Raw genomic sequence first — 23,132 nt, 5'->3', positions numbered from 1 at the left:
AAAGTGTACAGCACAGTGCATCACACATTGTAAGTGCTCATTGCAGGATGAATAATGTCACACTGTACCTGTTGGTTTTTTCTTCTTTTGAGATGACTGGCTAACTTGATGAGCTCTTGCAAAGAATTAGACTGTGTACAAGTAGATTGTTTGATTAGAAATCCAAATACATGAGTGTTAGTCCTAGCCTTGCTAGTCAGAATTTCTAGATGACCTTGAGCAAGTTATTTTGAGCTTTTACACACTTAATTCTATGATATTGGTTATGAATTTGACTCCCATGGTGGTGGGTGTACTTTAGTCTTTCCCGTGGCAATGGCCTGTTGACCCTCATAACAGTTGGTCATCCAATGAAACTTAGCCTCTCATCTCAGAGTGGGCTCAGAAGGAGAGTTAGAATAACTCAAGGCAGAACCATTGTTACCAGTGGGAGAAAACAGTCTCAGAAGGCTGATAGACCAGAGGCATAATGTTCTATCAGAATGACAACACTTTTTCTAATATTCAACAAATGTGTAGCTGGTTCAGTAAATGGGCTGGACTAAGGGTAGATTGCTGAAGGTGAGAAACAGAATCAGGAAACAGCCATTTTTTTTGTTTTTTATCCTCTGCCTTCAAACACTCTTGCTTTTCTACCCCTGCAAGCTCAGACACCGCATAGGCAGATCATCTGCTGGTCAATTCCACATGTTAAAATGATCTCCTCTTTAGATATGAAAAGTCCAAGTATTGTAAATTAACATTTCGTGTTTTCATTCATTTTAAAGCTCTGCTTCCCCTACATCAAGCCTGCCCTATGGCTTGGAGCAAGCAGTGGGAGAGAAAGCCATGGTCTCTACTTTTGTTGTGTGACCTACTCTCTAACCCTGCTTCAGCGAAGATGAGAGCAAGAAGAGCAAAGGACTTTTTATTTAAGTGGAGCTGCTGTAATTCTCTCCTGCCAAGTGCCCTCTAACATGGCAGGCATCTACATTCAGGCAATTTGCATGGGGCTCATTGGCTAGTTCTTGGGTTCTTCAGAGATTCCCTGTAGATTGGTCTGGACTGGACCACTCCTTGACTTGGGTGGTGCTCTCTCCCTCTGACTCCTCAGGATTCCTTTCAGCAACTGCCTCCTAGTGGTACATACCACAAAGCCCTTTTCTACTACTGGGCCCCAGAAGACTGCCCCATTGGGCAGATTCCTTTCAAGACAGCTCTAGCCTGGCTAATTCCCATAGCTTCTACTTGACCTACCATATAGTAGATGTATAGGTTGCTCTCACTGCTGCCCCCTCTCTCTTCCCTCTGATATTGCAATGGGAGAATGAGCAAGCCCATCTTCCTCCTCAAAAACACTTCGGTCCTCTCCTAAAGTGGTTCTTATGACCTCCCCTCATTTGGTTTAGGGTGATGCTGGGAAAGAAACCACAATTCCTGCCCCTCCTAACAATTCTTTTCAAAGAATCTCTTGATAATCTCTGTAGTTTTCTCTTATATAGTCTGTACATAGGTAATTGTGGGGAGCAGGGACATGCTTACAGTTGAAGGACCAGAATGGATCCCACTTTGTAGGTACACTGGAGATATGGCAGTCATCTCTCTTTACATTAAATTCGCACTTACCCTTCATTGCCTCAAATATAAGGCTCAACAAAATTCCCCAGACAAAAGGAAAAACCCCTGCAACATCCCCCTAGACATGTTCATCTCCTACTGTGTATTAGGCACACAGGTGCCTGGGGCATAAAAAAGCTGATTGCTGGATTTAAGAGCTTAGTGGGAGATTCGCATACATGAATGAATGAAATGCAGGTGGAAAGTAGTGAGTGGCAGAAAACAGCAGAAGCTTTGGGAGTTCAGAGAAAGGAGAGGTTGTTTCTGATAATCTGGGCTGAGGGAGGAGATGGCAATAGAGAAAAGAGAGAGATACTGGGAGTGGCTTCATGGAAGAGGTAACATTGTACCAAAATAGGAAGGATGGATAGATTTCAAATATCTTTTACTAAAAGAAGGGCATTTCAAGTAGAAGAAACCAGCATGAGCAAGAGAAAGCTGATAAGTAGGGGGCATGAGTTTTTCAATTTGGCCTCACCGTAGGGTCTGTGAAAAGAAACAGCAGGAGATAAAATTTGAAAAGGTGAGTTGGGTCAGATCACAGAATCTTGACTACCATGCTGAGAACTGTGGACATTCAAATAGACATTTGGAGTCACTGGCGGTGGGGTGATCAGTGTAAAATAACTCTGACCAAGGCACCTACACTTCCAGGTTAGGGCTTTCAACCTTAAGCCTGAATTAGTACAGGACAAAGACAATACCATCACATATTTGATTTGTTAACTTGCTTATCTATACACACCCTACCTTTTTCCCACAAGATTTTAAGGCAACATACAAAGGCGCTAATAAGACAAGATAGAACATATTAAAGAGAAAATGAAGGAGAAAAGTAAGATGAATCCAGGAAAGTCAATTAAGAAAATGCATGTCTTAGAGTCCAGTTTGATCCTAATAGGTAGAGAAGCCATCCCGAAAGGAGTTTGTTCCAGCTACGTCTCTGTTCTCTTCAACAAGATCCACTCAGATTAGATTAAGAAAATAAAGGAAAGGGGATGCTTAAGAATATAATTCTTAAAAAAATCTGAGAACAGAAACTCAAAAGCACCTGGGCCTGAGGAGGGCCAGAACATTAAAGGGTGAAAAATAGAGACTGCTTTCTTTATTTCCAAGAGGCTGTCTTGTCTCTTTCTTCTTCTTTCTGTTCTTACTGTTTCATCTCACTTCTACTCATTCACCTTGCAAATGACCCTAAATGGTGACTCTATTATTGACTCTCCATAACCTTTCTGCTTGTCTTCCCACAGCTAATTAACTCAGCCTCTCAGTGTCTCATTTGCAAATCTTTTGGAGAGAAAATTTATTGACCTAACTTGGGTAAGATGCCTAGATCTAGGCCAATCATTTCTGTGAATGAAGGTTTGTTTAGGCCAACCACCCCAAATATGGGAGGAGGCAGTGCCTAGGGAAGGAGGCTGTCGGAGGGAATTCATCCATTATGTCAACACATCTCCTACATAAATCCCATCAGTGCTTCAATGACTCCTAATCTTTTCTGGGTCTTGGTCCCCTTGGAGGATCTAATGGAGGATATAGATTGTTTCACCTTAAAAATCTCAGGATGCACAGTCAACATTTTGCATATAGTTTAGGTAAGTTCATGAACCTCCTGAAATTGAACGTACATGACTTGAAATGTCCATAATATAAAGGAAGCCAACTATTTGGGAGAGGCACACCTACATTATATCTAAATGATGATGAATGATTAAAAACTATACTTTGAGAATAGAATTTGAATCTGCTAAGTCCTTGCATACAGCAGGCCCTGGGTGAGGTTCAGTAAAGGACAGGAATGAGAGAGGATTCCTTCCCTCAGAGGGCTCACAGTCTGCCGAGTGCGTGTGTAAACAACTAGATTTACTACGAGGGCCCCTCGTATAGCAGCAATATGAGTAAGGTGCCGTGGCAACTCAGAGGAAAGAGTGATTAATTCGGAACAAAATAGAACAATTCACGAGTTTTCATTCCTCTGCACGCAATCTGACAGCACGCATCATTATCATTTTAAGGCAACCTGGACAATTCAGAAAAGTTCTTCTGGCTGCTGGGAAACAATATGCTATCCAAGCTTATACTTTAGGGCTCCCCATTTTATCCTTTCTAATTCAGAAGATCCATCCCCCTGTAATACGCTGTAGAGCAGAGAAAATGGGGTTCACAATCACACAAACTTGAGTTTATATCACCACCCTGAAACTCACTAACTGTGATCTTTAAACAAGGGACCCTACTTCTTTGAACCCCAATTTCTTCACCTGTAAACTAGGAGATAAAATACCTATTTTTGCACTACTTTTTAAAGACATAGAGACTACGTTTCTAAAACACTTAGCATAACCTCTGGAACCTATCAGGGGCCCTAAAATGCTAGCCATTGTTTTTATTTTTAGTCAGGTATACAAATTCCCTGTCAGAAAGTATTAGGAATTTCTAATATGGAAAAAGTTAAGATATTCTTTATGTAAGGATTCTGTATCAATCAGCTATTGCCACAGTGATGCCGCATAACGTACCTCTCCCAAAAGTCATTGGCTTACAATGCCCACTCGTTGCTCTGTAGGTTGACTGTCATTCAGGTGATCCAGGTGGGCTCAGCTGAGCCACTCTGTTTTAGGACGTAGATCAGTTGCTCGCAGGTAAGGCTATGGGATTAATTCAGGCCTGCTCCACATTTTTCATTCTGGGGCCACACTGAATGGACAGACCCAGGCATGTTCTCATTGTGTATCACAGAAAGCCCAGCCATGCAAGGGGGCTGCAAACCTCTGTTAACATCTCTTTGGCCAGAGAAAATCACACAGTGAAACCAAAATTAAGGGATATTAAAGTACACTCTGCCATGATGAGGCCAATAATTCAATCTACCACTGTCCCTGTATAAAAGAAAAGCCAGAAACTCAATAAGCTTCTGGGAAAGAGAAGACCAAAAAGTTAAAAGCCAGATGCACAGAGATGCAATTGCACCTCTCTCCCCTACCCACAGCCTCTTTATGACCTCTATGGCCACACTCTACCTTGGATATTGGAGCTCAAAGAGAACTCCAAGCACTACAGCTTCCACCTTCTGCAGCCCAGAGCATGGTCTTCTTGCACTCATTGTTGGCACTGACCATAGCCCACATTGTGTGTCTCTTCCTTGTGTGCCCATGCAAAGACTTTTCACACCAACTACCCAGAAATTAGGCCAAACCTCACAAGCTGCACAGCCTCCACAAGAGTGCTCTCATTTCAGACACCAGCTGTAAGTTTGGGCGTACCCATGCCACCTGCACTTCTGACTAGCTGGCTACAAATTTGGAGGTTCTTACTACCCTCTCAAGTTCAGTAATTCATATCAACAACTCACAGAGCTCAGAGAAGTGCTAGACATATGATTACAATTTTGTGATAACAAAAAGATTCAAATCAAAACCAGCCAAAGGGAGAGACACGTAAGGCAAGGTCTGAGAGGTCCCAAACATAACAATTCCATTGTCCTCTCCCTGGGGAGACAGTTTGCCTCACCCCCCTGGCACATCGACGTGTGAAAATAGGAAGAGTATTGCTAAACAGGGAAGCTCAACTGAGCTTTGGTGTCTGGAGTTTTTATTGGGGTTTCATTATGTAGGCATGATTGATTGAATCATTGGCCATGAGGTTGAACTCAATCTCTAGCTCTCCTCCTCTATCTGAAAGTCAGGCTGATATCAAGTGGCTTAAAGCCCCAACCATCTAATCACACAGTTGGTCTTTTTGGCATGACCTGCTCCCATCCTGAGTCATCTTAGCACAAAATTTCTTTGGGCCCAGCATCAGTCATCTTGTTAGTTCAAACTATCAAAGCCCACCATGAATAATAAAGACACTCCTCTCAACTCAGGAAAAAGTCAAGGATTTAGAGAATACATCCCAGAAACTGGGGATAAAAGCCAGTCAAATTCTAGGGGCTGGCCCTGTGGCCTAGTGCTTAAGTTCGGTGTGCTCTGCTTCGGTGGCCTGGGTTTAGTTTCCAGGTGCAGACATCGGTGGCCATGTTGGGGTGGTGACCCACATACAAAACAGAGGAAGATTGGCACAGATATTAGCTCAGGGCAAATCTTCCTCAAGCAAAAAGAGGAAGATTGGCAACAGATCATAGCTCAGAGTGAATCTTCCTCAGCAAAGAAAAAAAGCCAGTCAAATTCTTTATTCCAGGGATTTAGAGGGAACCTCCTAGATACCTGGGACAAAGGGCAACCAACTTCTTTATTATACACTCTATCTGCGTCTTCCATTGGACTTCATGCTCTTCGATGGCAGATGAAATGTCCTTCTCATCTCTGCATAACTGACAACCTCATGCCTAGCACCCTCCTGAGGAAATCTTGATGGAATTGGTAAAGATGAAGCCTTAGATAGTCACAGAGCTTTAGAATAAATGAATTGGAAGAGTCTTTTGGAGAACATTTAGACATTTCAACACATTCATTTTATGCATGAGAAAATGAAGTACCAAAGAGTTTCCGTGGTTACCCCAGAACACACATTGAGCAAACTGAAGACGTACTTTAGAGTTTTATTATCCCAAACAGGACACCCACTCCCCACAGCCCTGCCCCTACAAGCATGAATGCAAATCTAAGCATACACACCCTGCTTTCTTCCTTACGTCAAAGAAACCAGTGATAAGCCATGAAAAGGGAAGAAGTGACAGATATGAAGACAAGAACTGAAACATGACTATGATATAAATCTTTAAATGTGATGTGTCTAATTCCTGACCTTCCCATGCTTTTTTCCTGCTCTGCCCTAAGAAGTAAAGAACATTCCATTTTCATCAACTTGTTAGAAAATATGGCTTCTAAGAAGGGTGTAGTCATTTTTTCTGTAGTTGTTCTGTTTAGTCTCTGCTCATCGCGAACCTCTTAAATTAAAAACAATAAATCCTAGTAGTTCTCCATTTCTACACTTATCCAGGAGGGAACAGAGCGCACCTCTAGCATCTATCTTGGGGCACTAAAGTGCTCAGAGACGGTTGGCTGAACAAATAATAGAGTGAATACTTTAAAAAAAATTTCCCAGCATTTGAAGATTAGTCTAGCTAGATGCCTCCTTATTCTCCTCATCTTAACTCCCCACTTTCTCATCATCATTGAGATAAATAGTACTGCTAATCTATGTGGAAGGCCATTTTCCTCTTTTACATATCATTCCTGGTCAGTCAGGTTGTGGGGGAAAATATTTGCATCATGCAATATCATGAATGTTTCAATTACAGGACTTTTAACCATTATTTTTCATTTCTGAAGGTGAAACGAAAGCATGGAAGAGGTAAAGTCTGGTAGCATTGGATATGCAGCTAGGCAATGTGCTTACCTAGATGTAAACTCTCGATTCATGTTACTGAGTCTGAAGCCCAATGCAAGACTTAAGATAAAATGCAGCTCAATCTTTTATTCTCAACAATGAAATTGCAATGGGAAAAACGCGTTTATCTTTCAGTGAGTTCAACTCATGCCTACCCAAACCTGGCCCCATACCGACCAGCAGGACATCTCCTGTCTCCTCCTCTGCTGCTCTCAGTCTTTTTGAATGTCTGTTTCACCTGCATTGTGCAGATCTGTGCATTTCTCTATGTGAAGCAGCAGCCCTGGTATTGTGAAGTCTACAGATACAGGTAAAGTCCACTTCTTAGTTTTCCTTTCTGAAGGTGATACAGTGAGTACCCAATGACATTGTACAACTTGGTTTGAACGCATACGCTCAAATTTTAATTAACAAATGTTGTGTCTCCACACTGCAAAAGGCTGATGACGGGAAAGAACACAGAACACAGTTAATGGGTAGAGTCCTGGGGTAAGCGATGTGGAGAGGGTGGGAAAATATCTTCACACCTGTTGTTCATGAATGCGTCTCACAGCTGGTTGACTGAATGATCGTATTCATTCCCTGGTGGTTTGGATATCGTATAGACCAGGGGTCCGCAAACACTTCTTAGAGAGGGCCAGATAGTAAATATTTTAGGCTTTGGTCAGATGGTCGCTTTTGCAACTACCAAGCTCTACTATCGTTATGAAGAAGCAGCCACAGACACTATGTCAACAAGTGGGTGCGACTGTGTTCCAATAAAACTTTATTTACAAAAACATTTGGGTCAGATTTGGTCTAAGGGCTGTAGTAGCTGGCCCCTGATATACGAGGGAAATTTGCTTAAATTAGTTTGGGGTTTTCAAATGAATGTTAAATTAAAATGTTACGTGATGGTATCATTATTCTGATTGAAGTGAATACTAGACTCAGGGCAAGTCTCTTCATCTCCCTGGCTTTAATTTCTTTAACTGTAAACTAAGGGTAAGATGAGGTGAACTGTAGTACAGATGTTCAAACTTCATTTTCTCTGACAAAGCCTGCCCGACCTCCGCAAGGAAAGGCCAGAAAAGAGCTGCTTCTTTTGAAGTAGGGCTTCTGGAAACTCCTGCTCACTCCACTGTGATCTTGAAGGCATCAGAGTCCCAGGAATCAGTGAAAGACAGATTGAAAACTACCAAATGATGTCTAACATGTCATTTAGACCCAAAAGTCAGCAATTCAATTTATTCCTTGGAATGTAGAATTCATTTTTATTTCAAAACCAGATTTTTCCCCAAATTGGAGTGCATATATTCAGAGAAGCAAAGTTCTGATTGAATCTAGAAGACAACATGGTGTAGCCAGAAGAGTGAGGATGGATGGGTAGTCTCTGTCACTATCTGGCTATGCCATGCTAGTCCTCAACTTTATCTGCAGTGTAAGTATATTGGGTTAGATACATTTTGGTGTCAAACTCTAATACAGGCCTTCTAGTCTGTCTGTCCCCTTTGTGCAAGAATGCCTTGTGACTACTGATTGTTTCACTGATATATTCAGCAAACATTAACTGAACATATGCTGTATGCAAAGCACATTTTGGGACCCTAGGGAGCCAAGCATAATAAGACTTAAGTCTTGCATTTGAGTTCACAATTGAGAAATGAATTTTATCTATAAACAGTTATAATAGTAATAAAAAGTTTCAAGCTGAACACGAAATCTCATTTGTGGATTTGATTACTGAAAAAAAAAAATCAACATTGTAAGCAGATCAATCAGGATTAGGAAAGCCCATATCTTCAATAAATATTTTTCTGAGGAAATATTATGTGGCATCGCTTGGCTAGGTGCTAAGGATTTGTTGTAAATATGAGTAAAACAGAAAAAGAAAACCAAAAGAAAAGTTCCAAATTCAAGGAACTCTCATCCCAGGGATGGAAAATAAAAATATATGAACGAATAATTACAAAACAATGAGCTAAATGCAGCAGTAGAGGGAGGAAAGGGAGGCGCTGGGTACACTTGGCAGCAAATGGAAAGCTGGTTCAGATGGAGTGATGTTAGAGGCAATAGCGCGTCTGACTCCTGACATGCGCATTGTGATATTTGGGGAACAGGGAATATTCCTATATGTTTGGAGTTTAAGGAGCCTGGGAGGACTGGGCAAAAGATAAGGTGGGAAAGGTAGCTTGAGACCAGAGCGTGAAGGTCTCCTGGGCCTGCCTGAGAAGTTTGAATGTAATTTATTAGCAAAACAGAGCCACAGCCACTCATAAACCGGAGAGCGTCACGTTCGGGTCCTCAGGAAGAGCCTTCCGTTGTGTGAGGAGAGTGGATTAGAGTGGGCAGATTCAAACTCAAGACCCAAGTGAGGAAGCTTACCTTAGTCCATGAGAGCGAAAACACCACACACACACACTCACACACACACACACACACACACACACTCTCTCTCTCTCTCTCTCACACACACACACACACACACAGAGTTCGTTTTCTTTGAATTGAAAGGAACTCCACAGAAAATTGTCATATGAGCCCTTCCAAGACACATCACTCGTTGTAAATGCGATGCTGGGTGAAGAACGGCCTCGACTTCCTGAATTTTATTTCCGTTCTGTCATTGCAAGAGGCGAACAAAATATGTCTTGGTAGCTACTGGCTGCAACAGTTGGAAAGCTGCAGTCTGGTAGTAGTGATTACCTATTTTTTTTCCCACCAGCTGGATAAAAATAGAATAAAAAGTCCCATAACCATGGGTGTTTCTTTTGTAGTAAGTGCTTTCTGGACAACCAAAGTAATTTCTCAACAAATGGGAGTGCGGAAAGAAACTGGGCTGGAAATGCAACTCTGAACCCTGGTTCAGTTTTAAGTTTCGAGAGCACCACACTGTGGCCCATTGTCACCATCAACTGTATCGCAGTAGCCTTTATCTTTTCTAAGGGAAAGCCATTTCGAAAACCCATCTACACAAACTGTAAGTATATGAAGTTTAAGTTTTCTTTTTGAATGTTTTCCCCCCTCTCCCACCCTCCCCAGCATTGCGGCTCACTGGTGGAATGATGGGCTGAGAAGGAAACAATTGCATTATTCTGAAGTTGAGTCTTGAATGGTCATTTTCATAGGTGGCCGAGCCCCTAGGCAGAAACCTGCACATTGGCAGATAGGCCTATGCGTTATTGAATGCTCACATGAATCCTGCCCTATTGTGAGTCATCAAGAGTGATTCTAAGCACGTGCATAGATGTCAAGATATTTTGTAAAAGGCTTTCTAACCAATTCAAATACAACCTGACCTCTTAGTAGCTTTATAACATGGGTCAAGTTACTATAATCATTCTGTGCATTTTTTTGATCACCTGTGTGGATAAACATATTTTCGTGTTCTTAGCCATTTCTTCTTTGAATTATCTATTTACATTTTCATCCATTTTTTCTATTGATTTGCTGTTATATTTCTTATTTATTTGTATGAGCTGTTTATTCCTTTGTAATTTTTTTCCATTGCCTTTATGCACAGGGAGTTTGTTCATATTACAAAACTGGACAGGTTGTCACTTACTTGCTTTTTTCTTTCTTTCTTTCTTTTTGGTGAGGAAGATGGGCTCTGAGCTAACACCTGTTCCCTATCTTCCTCTTTTTTGCTTGAGGAAGATTGTCCCTGAGCTAACATCTATACCAATCTTCCTCCATTTTCTATGTGGGTTGCCGCCACAGCATGGCTTTGATGAGTGGTGTACGTCCACACCTGGGATTTGAACTTGCAAACCCTGGGCCACCAAAGCAGAACATTCTAGCTTAACCACTATGCCACTGGGCCAGCCCTAGTTATTTCTTTTAACACATTTTTAATCTAATGTTAATTTTGGCATGTAGTTTGACATAGAGAACAAACTAGATTATTCAACTAGTCACTGGTTTTCCTAGCAGGTTTTATTACTTAATATTCTTTTTGGTCATTTATTCATCAAGTGAATGTAATGTCACTTTTATCATACCTATATTTATGTATATTTATGGTTTTCTTATAAACATAGTTTATATTATATTTTTTATTAAAACTATATATATTATATGCTTATATATTAATTTATATATAGTTTCTAGACTATTTTTTCCATTTCATTGATATGCCAGCCTGTTCTTGATCTATCACTGTACTTTAAAAATTATAGTTTTATAAGTTTTCATAAGTAATAAAATTGGTCTATCCTCGCTCTTCATTTTTCAAAAATTTCTTGTTTTTCTTTCTTGTCCATTTTTCCAGATAAACTCTAGAACAAATTGTCAGGCTCCAAGAAAAATCACCTTTGGGATTTTGATACTTTGGAAAAATTCATTTGTTTACAGAATTTAGTCATCACATTTAAGAACATGTCATGTCTCTCCATTTATTCATGCTTTTCTGGTGTCTCTTAGTAAATATTTGTAATTTTCTCCTGCACATTTATTTAAGAAACTAATTCTATGTTTTTTAAATATTTTTATTTATATTGTAAATGACTTTTTCCCATTTTTTTCTATGTGGTTCTCACTAATACATGTGAAAGTTTTTTTTTTTTTTTTTTTAAGATTTTTTTATTTTTTCCTTTTTTTCCCCAAAGCCCCCCAGTACATAGTTGTATATTCTTCGTTGTGGATCCTTCTAGTTGTGGCATGTGGGACGCCGCCTCAGCGTGGTCTGATGAGCAGTGCCATGTCCGCGCCCAGGATTCGAACTAACGAAACACTGGGCCGCCTGCAGCGGAGCGCGCGAACTTAACCACTCGGCCACGGGGCCAGCCCCTACATGTGAAAGTTTTAATGCTCTTTACATTTATTTTCTATACAGACCTCTTTCTGAACTTTGCTATTGATTCTTCAGTGTTCTAGAAAGATAATTATTAACATTTGCAAGTAATAATATTCCTTTTCCCTTTCCAATAGCTAAAAATACCTTTTTATATTTTCTATCTTAGTATAGAGTTCAGAATTCCCAAGACAATGTTAAATAACAGTGGTGAAAGCAAATAGTTCTACTTCTTGATAATAATACTTGTAGTAGTTTTTACTTGTAAATATGATTTTGAATGTTGGTTCAAGGCAGGCTACATCACGGAAACCCTTCTATTTTCAGTCAATCCAGAGTATGTTTCACAATCAAGAATGGGAGACGTATTTCATCAAATGCCCTCCCATCACCTCCTGTGATGATTATACTTTTTTCTCGTTTGATCTATTGCTGGAATGTGTTGTATTATAAACTTATTAAATCGTCTTCATCCCAGCCCTGGTGGTCTAGTAGTTAAGATTCAGTGCTCTCAATGCTGCACTGGGTTCGTTTCCTGGTCAAGGAGCCACACCACCCATCTGTCTGTTGCCATACAGTGACAGCTGCATGTTGCTGTGATGCTGAAAGCTATGCCACCAGTATTTCAAATACCAGCAGTGTCACCCATGGTGGACAGTGGAGCTTCCAAACTAAGACAGGCTAGGAAGAAGGCCCTGGCCACCCGCTTCAGAAAAACCTGGCCATCAAAACTCTATGAATAGCAGTGGAGCACAGTCTGATACAGCACTGGAAGGCGAGAGGATAGTGCAAAAAGGCTGGGCAGGGTTCTGCTCTGCTGTCCACAGGGTTGATGAGAGTCAGACAGCATCAATAACTAAAAAGTCATCTTCATTCTCTTGGGCAAATCCTACTTATCTGTGGTGGATTACACTCTTACTGAATTGAATCTTATTAGTTTTTTAATATCTACATTTTATATAAGCTTGGTCTGAAGTTTTTTATACAGCATTTTGCTAAGTTTGGGTATTCGATGTGAAACTCTTGGACTTTTTCTTTCCTCTGAAAAATATTTTATAAATAGACATGGTCTATTCTTCGATAATTTGCAGGAGGCCAGTAAGATCATCTGGTCCCAAATCCTTCTTTTGAAAGAATTAGTTCTGTAAGGATTGATTTAGGTTATCCTCTTTTTAAACGTTTCTTCAAAATAATGATTTTTATATTTTTTTGGTGAGGATGATTGGCCCTGAGATAACGTCTGTTGCTGATCTTCCTCTTTTGGCTTGAGGAAGATTGTCACTGAGCTAACATCTGTGCCGGTCTTCCTCTATTTTGTGTGTGGGACACTGCCACAGCACAGCTTGATGAGTGGTGTGTAGGTCCACACCCAGGATCTGAACCTGCGAACCCCGGGGTGCAGAAGCAGAGTACCTGCACCTAACCACTATGCTACCAGGTCTGCCCCTAAAATAACAATTTTTTTGCCCAGATAATTCCATTTCATTGAGATTATCAAGCTTTAGCATAGGATTTTGGGTGGTACTTTCTTATAATTTTTAATGCCTTCTATGACTCTTTCAATATCTTCTCATCCTAATTTTATATGTCATTTTTCATTTATTTTTGCCAGAAATGTATTTTTACCATTTTTTTAAAGAGCTAGCTCTCAGACTTAATAGTTGTGTATGCTTTCTATTTTCTAATTTGTTAATTTTTGCTTTTTCCATTCTTTTTACTTTAATAATTTTTTTAACATTTGAATTGACTCTATAATTTATACGTTGTCTTTTATTCTTCTGAAGTTAGAAAAGCATTCAAGACCAATAATTGTAGTTTGGATTACAGTCTTTACATTTTCAGAGGTCTCTAATTATGACTGAATTTTCTCTTTGACTCACTGGTTTTCAGAATAGTGATTTTTAATTTTCAAGTGAGAAGGGATTTATTTTCATTCTCCTACTATTCTTTGTCTTAATAGCTTAACAACAGACTTGAATTCTTTTTTGAGTCAACAGATTCTTAGGATTTTGTTTTGATTTGTATTTTAGGAGGGATTTTTCATTTGAATTTGGTTAATAATTTCCTTTTATTGTCATGATCAGAGAATCTAGCCTGTAAAATTTCTGCTTTGGAAAATGTGCTACAGTTTTGTACATCAAAGGGCAGAAACTCTAATATCTAATTTTCTAAATAAGGCATAGATATCAGGAAAGTAAGTCTCGTTCCTATTCCTAAATTAGAAATATACATTTGCTATATTAAGCCAGTTTTAGGAATTATGTTTTCATATTGTCTCATCTCCTCCCTTTTTTTTTTTCTTTTCTGCTGTATCTTCCCATAACCTCCCGTACATAGTTGTATATTTTTAGTTGCAGGTCCTTCTAGTTGTGGGATGTGGGACGCCGCCTCAACGTGGCCTGACGAGCAGTGCCATGTCCGCACCCAGGATCTGAACTCTAGGCCGCTGCAGCGGAGCGCATGAACTTAACCACTCGGCCACGGAGCCGGCCCCTCCTTTTTTTTTGTATAGCTGTTTGGTCAAAGGTTTTGGGAACATGTTAAGATCTTCTTCAATTTATATTTTCTATTAACTTCCTCCTGAATTTTTTGTAATTTTTCTTAATTTTGATACAATGTTTGATAATGCCCTTGGCTCTTGTCACAACAAATCAAGATTCTGTTTTATGTTTTAAAGCTAATTTCTTATAGTCCTTTTTTTATTGCAAACATATTTTACAAGGAGGTTATATGACATTGCTGGAACTTTAATTTGAAGAGTAGCTACAAAGTCCTTTTACATAAACTGAGTTAATTAGAGCTGAATTAGTTACCTTGTAGTGACATACAGCTTGTGAGTAAACTCAAACCCTTACGTCAAACATAACTGATAATTTTAAATGAAAAAAGTTTCATAAAAATATTCTAACAAATATAATCTTATAATAGATCATATTCTCTCAAGGTTACAAGCCAGAAGTCCTTGGAACTAGTGTTAAAATATACAAGCAATTTTATTTTGCTACAACAGGAAGGTCTTTACCCTTCTTAACAGCCTTTGACAGAAGCGCAACTTTATGATGAGATATAGAAAAAGTACAGATTACATTTTCATGGAAACACATGTGACTATTCACTAACACTTTCCTCATCTGAAAACGATCTGTAGTGGCTTGGCCAGGACTTGGCTTCCCAAACCACCCGTGCAGACAGGGCCCCATTCTTTCAAGTTTCCTCATCAATAGCAACTAACCAAGGAGGGCAACATTCACTTCAGTTCTTCACTATGTTTTCCAATCGGAGCTGAATTAAAGACGACAGCCTTATAATTTTGTTTCCGCACTGCGCATTCGTGCACTAGCCTGGCCTGCTTTTCGGATCATTAGTCTGAGGACAGGGTGATGTACACAGCACTCAGTTCTGATGCTAGTGAGTACCAGGCCTTCATCGGGATGCACATTTGGAGCATCATCTTCTTCCCCGCATCTCGGTCGCTGGGACTTGGAAACAAGGAAATGAATGAAAAATCCACCCAGCCATTCCTGGGAGCTTCTTATCACCAAGCTGCTCAGATTGCTTTATTTTGGGAGATGCCGCTCCTGCATTTCTTCTCTCCGCCTCACACCCTCCCAAGCAAGCCTGGGTATTCTTCTGGAGGTGCAGCATCTAGTTGTATACATAAAATGAGGCTTGGATGAATATGAGAGTGGGTGTAGGTGCCCAAGGGTGAAAACAGCTCTGGCGGCTTAAAAACATAAGGCGTGCTAGAGAGAGGCAGTTGCCTCTGATTTCTGCTTGGTATAGACCTATATAGAGTTGGGGGTCAGTAGACCATCAACGCTAGAATGAATGAAGAAGAGCGAGTATAAGAGAAAACCTAGTTTGTTTATAAATTTCGAGAATTGTAAGAATCATTTATACCATGGCAACCTTGATTAAATGCCGCTGTTTTGGCCTGAACATGCTAATCCTATCAAAAAGCACTATAAGGCACCATCTGCAAAGTGCGTGAAGGCTCTGATGGACACGGGAGTGGACAGGGCTAGGGGATCAGAACAGTGACAATGGCACAGTGCATCCTGGGAAGTTTAGCTTCCCAAAGCAAAGTGATTTGGCCGAGTTGGAGACAAAGAACCCAGGAGGTGCACGTGCTAGTTTCTCACACACCGTTTAAGTTCAGAGTCTCAGAGAAACATACAAAGTCGCTTTCAAGTGGTTACAATCTAGTTGGTACGTAAATGAAGATCATGCAAAGCAGGGAGTGATATACACCATATGGAATAAAACCTTGTAAGGGAGGATGAAGGACTCTTTAAAGAGAAAGTGGCATTTGAACTGGGCTTTTTAAGAAAAATTGGAATATGCCAAGACAAGAAGAACATCACCTACACAGGGTATGGTGTGAACAAAGGCACAGAAGCTGGGAGGTGTTGGGCCTCTGTGGACACAGCAGGTTTGCGGTTTAACTTTCCTATGACACACAAGGAAGAGCAATCGGAGATCAGTTTAGAAAGGCTGACTGGAACCAGCTTTGGAAGGCCTTGAATGTCAATCAAAGACCACTGGGCTTTCTTCCCTAGGCAACAAAGAAGAATGAGATGCTGCCAAGAGGACCGACTCTTTATCCATGCATGCACTCACTTGACACACAGCGATAAAGCACCAGGGCCTCTCTGGGGACCATTCCTGGGCTGCTCACTGCAAGATGTCCCAGCCCCCAGGACTCCTCAGCTGAGATAACTCCTCTATGGAGTTTACTACAAAGCGTTCGATTAGCAGCTTTCTACACACAGCCTTTCGAGGGGAGATTTTAAGATGGTACCTTTGTCTTGTAAGCATTAGACCATATTTTAAAACATACGAGGATATATCAAAACATCTGAAGATGTGTCCGGTGTTTGCCCAACAGAGATAATTGATTCTGCAATGTGTGCCAAATTACAGGAAACGTTCCTTTAGCATCTAAAAATAATGTTTGGTGTTTCTTCAGATATATTCTCATTGCTGCTGATATCTGCCTTGGGCCTCACAATTTTCCTTCAGTTTTCTGATTTTCAAGATATATACCGCAGAATGGAGGTGAGTGGTATTCATTGCACACCTGGCGTGACTCCTATGTGCCATGGGATCATATTTGCATTGTAATTTGCAAGTCAGTTATAACATATTCTCTCCAACCACTGAATATTGTGAGGCTATTCCTGCTGGCTGGAAGGGCAAATAACGTATCTGGATCTCACAGATGCCAGCCTCTGAGTATTTTCATATCATTAGCATCATCAGTTGGGTACATTTATCCTGTTCACACCTGAAAGACTAGGGGTACTTTAATCTTCTATGTTATCCTAGCACAATAAAATTAATATATTGATATGATAATTCTTCCAGTTTAATGTTTTTCAACATATAGGAGAAATGCTTTATAAGGTAGTTGTGAGGACTAAGAAAAAGTAGACACATAGGCCAATCATTTTCGTCTGTCAGACATTGAGCATCGGGAGTTTTATTTCAAAGTACATCACTTGATCCAGGGTTAAAATTAAATTTATTAAGAGGTTATTGGACCCAGCATTGTGAGAGAAATAAAAGAAAGAGAAGGATTGACCCTTGACCTCCAGTCTATACTTTTGTTGCAAAGATGAGCCATACCTGAGAGAAATGATAGCATGGCCACTTGAAGCCACCCATGCTTAAAAAGAACGTAAAGATACAGAGAAAAGGGAAAAATATAGAAAGGAGGAGCTCTCTCTGGGGGCTGTGGCTACCAAGAGAGGCTTCACACGGAGGACATGCAACTTGATCTAGGACCTGAAGGACAGGCTGGATTTTGCTAGGGAAGAGGTAGGGATGTTCCCATCCAGGACAAGCAGAGAGGGCTGAAGGAGTTATCTTGGAAATGGAAAAGAATGTAGGGCAGCAGCGATAAAAATCGAAAGCAAAGCTTCTTTCACAGAACACCTGGAAACTTGGCTAGTCTGGAGGCCGTGTGCTGTGGAGTGTGAGAAAGGCATGGATGGATGAAGGCGGCCAGCAACAGGGAGTCACTGAAGATATCTGAGCAGGTTTTTCAGCAGGACATTGAAGCAGATTAATTAGATTATGGCAGGAAGGCTACCTGTGACGGCAGAGAGGCTGTGGAGAGAGAAGCAGTTAGGAAATGAAAACCTAGACCATTCAGTCATTTATGAAACATTATGAAGCTCCAGGGTGTACTTGGCACTGTGGTTACAAAGACGAGTAAGAGGTGGTCACTGCTCTCAAGTAGCTCAGAAGCTAGGAGGGGAGACCGTCACATAAGCAAATAGTCCCAAAGCAGTGTGACAGGTGATTTCCAGGGCAAGAGATGGAGAAGTGATGAGGGCGGTGGCAAGAGTGAGGGAAAGAGCCAGGGTCTGTGCTACGAACCGACCCGCTGCCCCATCTTACAGCCTCCTCCGGACCACCCTTGCGCACAGTGTGCTGTATTTCACAACCCTGAGACAGGCTGTCGCCACTTGAGGGAAACAAAAGTGTCACTTTGAAATAACTCATCTCAGAATCGAGATGAGAATTAAAGGCGAGCGTTTAGACACTGTGGAGGCTCTGGTGGCGGTGCAGCTCTGTCCCCTACACAGTCATCCATATTCTGCTCTTGGGAGTCAGAAGCGGGGCTGTGTAACTATTTTTTTGCTATGGAGGCAGCCAGCGGAAGTTGTGGCGCTCACACCTATTAAAGAAGTGTATTTGGTCATCACTATGTACCCTTTAATCATTGAAAGGAGGGGAATGGGTGAGTCCTACTTTCATCAAGCCCTTAGATGTAGAGCTGGGAAGATACTGTCAGAAAATTTTCACCTAATTTCAATGAAAACACACTTGAACTCTGTCCCCTTATGTTCACCTATATGCCAATTTTACTGAAAGAATGAATTCCAAGTACATTTTGCTTTGGGAGATTTGTAGGTAATAATATTACTAGATGAATAATTTAATCTTATACTCTCTTCCCATCTATTTGAAAAGATAGAAATGAAGAGAGACACACAGGCTGGAAAATGCCCAGTCTCACGTCTGTGACCCAGGGCATGTCTACTCAACATCTATCATCAGGCAGTAGAGGGAGCACAGGCCAAGAGCCGTCAGTTGTCTGAATTCTGGCTTTGTCATTCATTTCTTGGCTTTGAGTCCTTGGTCAAGGTACTGACCTTCTCGTCTGCAAAGTGGAGAAAGTAATGCCTACCCTCCAAGCCCAGAGAGTTCTTACAAATATATAAGTTAAATAATTAATACGTGTTTTCTCAAAGTGGAAGCTATGCGAAATATAACGATGGCATATTTTTTTAACAGTTCATTCCAACCATAACATCATGGAGAGTTTTGATTTTGGTGGCAGCCCTCGCTCAGTTCTGTGTGGCCTTCTTGGTAGAGGTAAAGTAATTTCTGTACGGCTCCTATTATTTTTCTGGAGAGAGAAACAAAGAAAGGGTCTTGTTCTAAACAGACGCTCATTTTTAGAGCCACCACTTTTTGTCCCCCAAAGTGATAGTTATTAAGTGTTTGTAAAAACCATCCATGTTCTCTTTGGGGGAAATTCCTTGGAGAATTATTTAAAATTCTTTGAAGGATGCGTAGAAATGCTCTCAGTATCTGTAGCATAGAAAGCAAAATACCAAATTAAGTCTAATTTTGCCTCACATGAAGGCATTGTATTGTACTTTTCTAGTATTCTCGATAATCTAGTAAAGACTAGACAGGGGACCTTCCAACTCTAAAATTCAATGAGAGCTTTTAGAGTGAAGAACCGTCTTCAGGAGGGCTTCCTTAATTAAGAGTAGGGAAGCCATTGCTCAGGCTAGTCAATTCTTACCCCGGAATGTCTTCTCTTACAGCATTTCTCTTTTACTCAGTGTCACTAAATGACTTTACCGCCTTAGTGAAAGGCTCAGGTACTATTTTTTTTTAAGGGACAGTTGGAAAAAAGAAAAAAAGATTCATGTACTTTAAGTTCCTTGGGAAAAGGGATCAACCAATTTAAAACATACGCACAAATATCTTGTATATAACGAGCATAAAATTCCTCACTCTTTAACTGAGGAATTCCATTTTGGAGACTATATTTTAAAAAAAAATAATCCCCAAAAAGAAAATCTACAAGGTATTCATACATCTACAATAGCATTATTTACAATGTATTAATTGCACATTATAATGTACAAGGCATTATCTACAATGGTGAAATATTAGACTTGACTCAACTGTTCCAAAGTAAGATGCTGTTTAAATAAAGTTATACAGCAATTTGAAGGAATATTATACAACTATTAAAATGATTAAGAAGACCGTAGCCACAAATTGTATATGACAGAAAGTTTAGTACAAAGTGGAATGCAAAATTTGACCAATTCTATTATTATAAATGTGTAAAAATTGTGTGTGCATGTGAACATGAAAAAGAAGGGAACCCAGAAAATGGAAAGCAAACCCATTTGATTTCTAGAGGTCATCCATTCATTCAACAAACCATTATTTGACACCTTCTATGTGGCATGTGGCAGGTAGCAGTGCTTTTTTTCTTTTCTTTTCTTTTCTGGATTTTAAGTACATTATTTTGTAGTCATTTCAGTCTGGCAGTAAAATAAATCTAAGTGAATCACCAGCCAGGATTTAACTAGAAAATCTGTGGAAATGAAAGGCTGTACACTTTTGCAGATTACTGCGAACACAAGCATGCTCTTGCTTCTCAAGGTAAAGAGCCCTGGGAGCTGCTAGACTTTGTGGGGACCGCAGGGAGACACTGCCACCGAAGCTGCAGCAATAGGCACATGGCTGAGGGGGGCCTGGGGGAACAGGGTGTGGCGGTGAGCCACCTGGATACAGGCTAATGGATGATGGTTTGATTTTCTTTTCTACCTAATTTTCCAGGATGCCATCCTTCAAAATCGAGAGCTCTGGCTGCTGATCAAGAAACAATTTGGATTCTATTCTAAAAGTCAGTATAAGAACTGGCAAAAAAAGCTGGCAGAAGACTCAACCTGGCCTCCCACAAACAGGACAGATTATTCAGACGACGGCAGAAACGGATTCTACATCAATCGAGGCTACGAAAGCTCTGAGCAGATTCCAAAAGAAAAACTCGAACTGGAGGGCCAAGCCACAGAACAGCATTTTTGGAGCAGACTGTAATCAGAATCGTTGTCAGACATGCTTCAAGCTTCCTCTTTTTCCCCTAGAAACTAAAACATTGTGGACAGGTGATGATAATCTACGCTTATCTTTTCTCTCTCCATCGGAGGGGTCAAAGGGGCTTCCCAGTGTATTGAAGCTTGCAACAAAGGACCTTAAATATGCATATTTTGACTGTATCCTCTGCCATTGAGGGAAAAAGCGCATTTCTTGGATTATTCTGTTTTTCTAATAAACTTTATTCTCCTTACACAGCATTGTCTGGTTAAAGCACACAACTTTTCAGAGTAGTGAAATTAGTAGTATGAACATCAATAGAAAAAAGGAAAATCGAAGAAGAGGTTGACCTTTGAAGATTTCAGCCATCTATTTTTATTTTCATCGACAGAAATAAAAGAATTTTGGGGGAAAAAAACCCTCTCAATAAATTGTCACAAGTTTACTTAACCTTATATTCATTGCGAAGAACATTTATGTACATATCTTCTTCCAAGGTCACAAAATTCCTCATTTTGCTTCTTTTGTATGGTTTTAATAGAGAAACAAGAATGGACGTTTACTTCAGAAAATTCAGTTCTAACTGTAGTAAGTCTGGAAGTGGAGAATGATGGAAGTTTCTGTTAATTGCATATAATCTGGTCTCGGGCACAGCTAACATCTAAGCAGACGCCACCAAAGTTGGCATCTCCCAAAGTATATTGTTTGGGGCCATTGAGCTAGAAGGTCCAGAGTAGATGACAAAGGCAATGAAATGAACTGTTAGAATGTATGTTTCACATAAAGAAGCATGACGCCTTTATTTACTCTTTTCTACTGACAGGCAAAAACCTCAAGTTCTAACTCTAAAAGTTGACCCAAACTCAGCATTGTTCATCTTACAAAACAACCCTGGGGAAGGGACCCATACATAATGTTTGTATATAAAGCATGACAATCATCATGCTACTAAACAATCTTAAATTCCGTTTCATGTTTTCATTATCTAAATCAATTCTTAGATGCACATTAATGATCACTAAAAAGAGTACATCCTTTACAAATACATTCTGTACTCTCTTACCTTTCCTACAGATCAACCCCACCGTGACACTGAGAGGACATTTATTCCTCGTGAACATTTCAGATTACCTACGAGGCTTTCCTTGTAACAACAAATCTAATTTTGCTAACTTAGATCTTTAATGGACCATAGGAAATTAGATAACCAGTGCCATTCCATGAATGCCAATTATGTGCCTAATACTGTGATGTATGCATTCAATAATGTCTTTACAATTCCGAAATCCTTAAGATTGAAAAAGTGTTTTCAATACTTGAGCAATTTGTTACTGTAAATAGTATTACACACTTTGTTACACGAACCAGCACATAAAGGCAAATTCCTATAAAAGCAAACCCTCTGTATTTACATTTTATTCACTTTTTTAACCTTTTCTTGGGTGCACAGCTCTTGGAGAAGAAAAATTTTCAAAATGTGTCTAATTTAGTAGCTACCAATAAAACATAAAAAGATATTTTGCTTACGATTAAGAAATGTATGTCAGGGCCAGCCTGGTGGCACAGCAGTTAAGTCTGCAAGTTCTGCTTTGGCAGCTTGGGGTTCGCCGGTTCGGATCCTGGGTACAGACCTACGCACCGCTTGTCAAGCCATGCTGTGGCAGGCGTCCCACATATAAAGTGGAGGAAGATGGGCATGGATGTTAGCTCAGGGCCAATCTTCCTCAAAAAAAAGAAACGTATGTCAACATAAAAAATATGGTAGCTCAGGTTTCTTGAGCTGACATAACTGTATTTAGTAATCTGACCTTTAGAGTGAGAAGATTCAATTGATACACTATGACATTTAGATAGCATAAAAAGACTTTTTAAAAATCTTGATTCAATAAATGTACAGCTCTTTCCCCCGCAGTTTTCCCAGGAACCTATTAAGTATCTGATGGCTGATGATCTGTATTTCACACATCATTTTGGGGGTAGCACGTGATAAAGTTGAACTCTATACTTGACTTTGCTAAAATTATGCTCAGAGAAACATTTAACAGTCTTGGGAAAAGTGTTTGATAAGAGCACAATGGACATTGGCCGCATACCAAATGGTCACTTGCAGGAAAAACAAACTGGTCAGGAATAAGCTGCCCATCATCAAGAGGGGCCATTTTTATGGGAACACTGACGACCAACTTTGTGAGCTTACCTCTAAGGGTGGAAACTACTATAGCCTTGAACACTACCTATGTGAAAAATGAGTCCTTGAGTTTCATTTAAACGTGCGTTTGTGGGGCTGGCCCCATGG

At 40.2% G+C, this 23,132-nt stretch overlaps 1 protein-coding gene across 2 annotated transcripts in view; it reads left to right on the top strand.

Annotated features, from left to right (window-relative positions):
* The window catches only part of ATP13A5 (ATPase 13A5), a 98,383-nt gene extending 76,149 nt beyond the window's left edge, over positions 1 to 22,234 (top strand). The window contains exons 26-30 of one of the 2 annotated variants that reach the window (XR_011428796.1): positions 7,063 to 7,237; positions 9,684 to 9,886; positions 14,050 to 16,756; positions 19,004 to 19,084; positions 20,579 to 21,267. Coding sequence is in view for 1 of the 2 variants with exons in the window: in XM_001498779.4 (XP_001498829.2) it covers positions 7,063 to 7,237; positions 9,684 to 9,886; positions 16,668 to 16,756; positions 19,004 to 19,084; positions 20,579 to 20,839 (809 nt within the window). In the remaining variant the exon portion in view is untranslated. Of the gene's footprint in view, positions 1 to 7,062; positions 7,238 to 9,683; positions 9,887 to 14,049; positions 16,757 to 19,003; positions 19,085 to 20,578 lie in introns of both variants that reach the window. The other variant, XM_001498779.4, reaches the window with a different exon arrangement.
* Positions 22,235 to 23,132: the final 898 nt, after the last annotated feature.

This window comes from Equus caballus, chromosome 19 (genome assembly GCF_041296265.1).
Source record: "Equus caballus isolate H_3958 breed thoroughbred chromosome 19, TB-T2T, whole genome shotgun sequence".
Classification (NCBI taxonomy): Eukaryota; Metazoa; Chordata; class Mammalia; order Perissodactyla; family Equidae; genus Equus; species Equus caballus.
The sequence above is the reverse complement of the archived record's forward strand: the minus strand, read 5'-3'. Positions and strand labels throughout refer to the sequence as shown.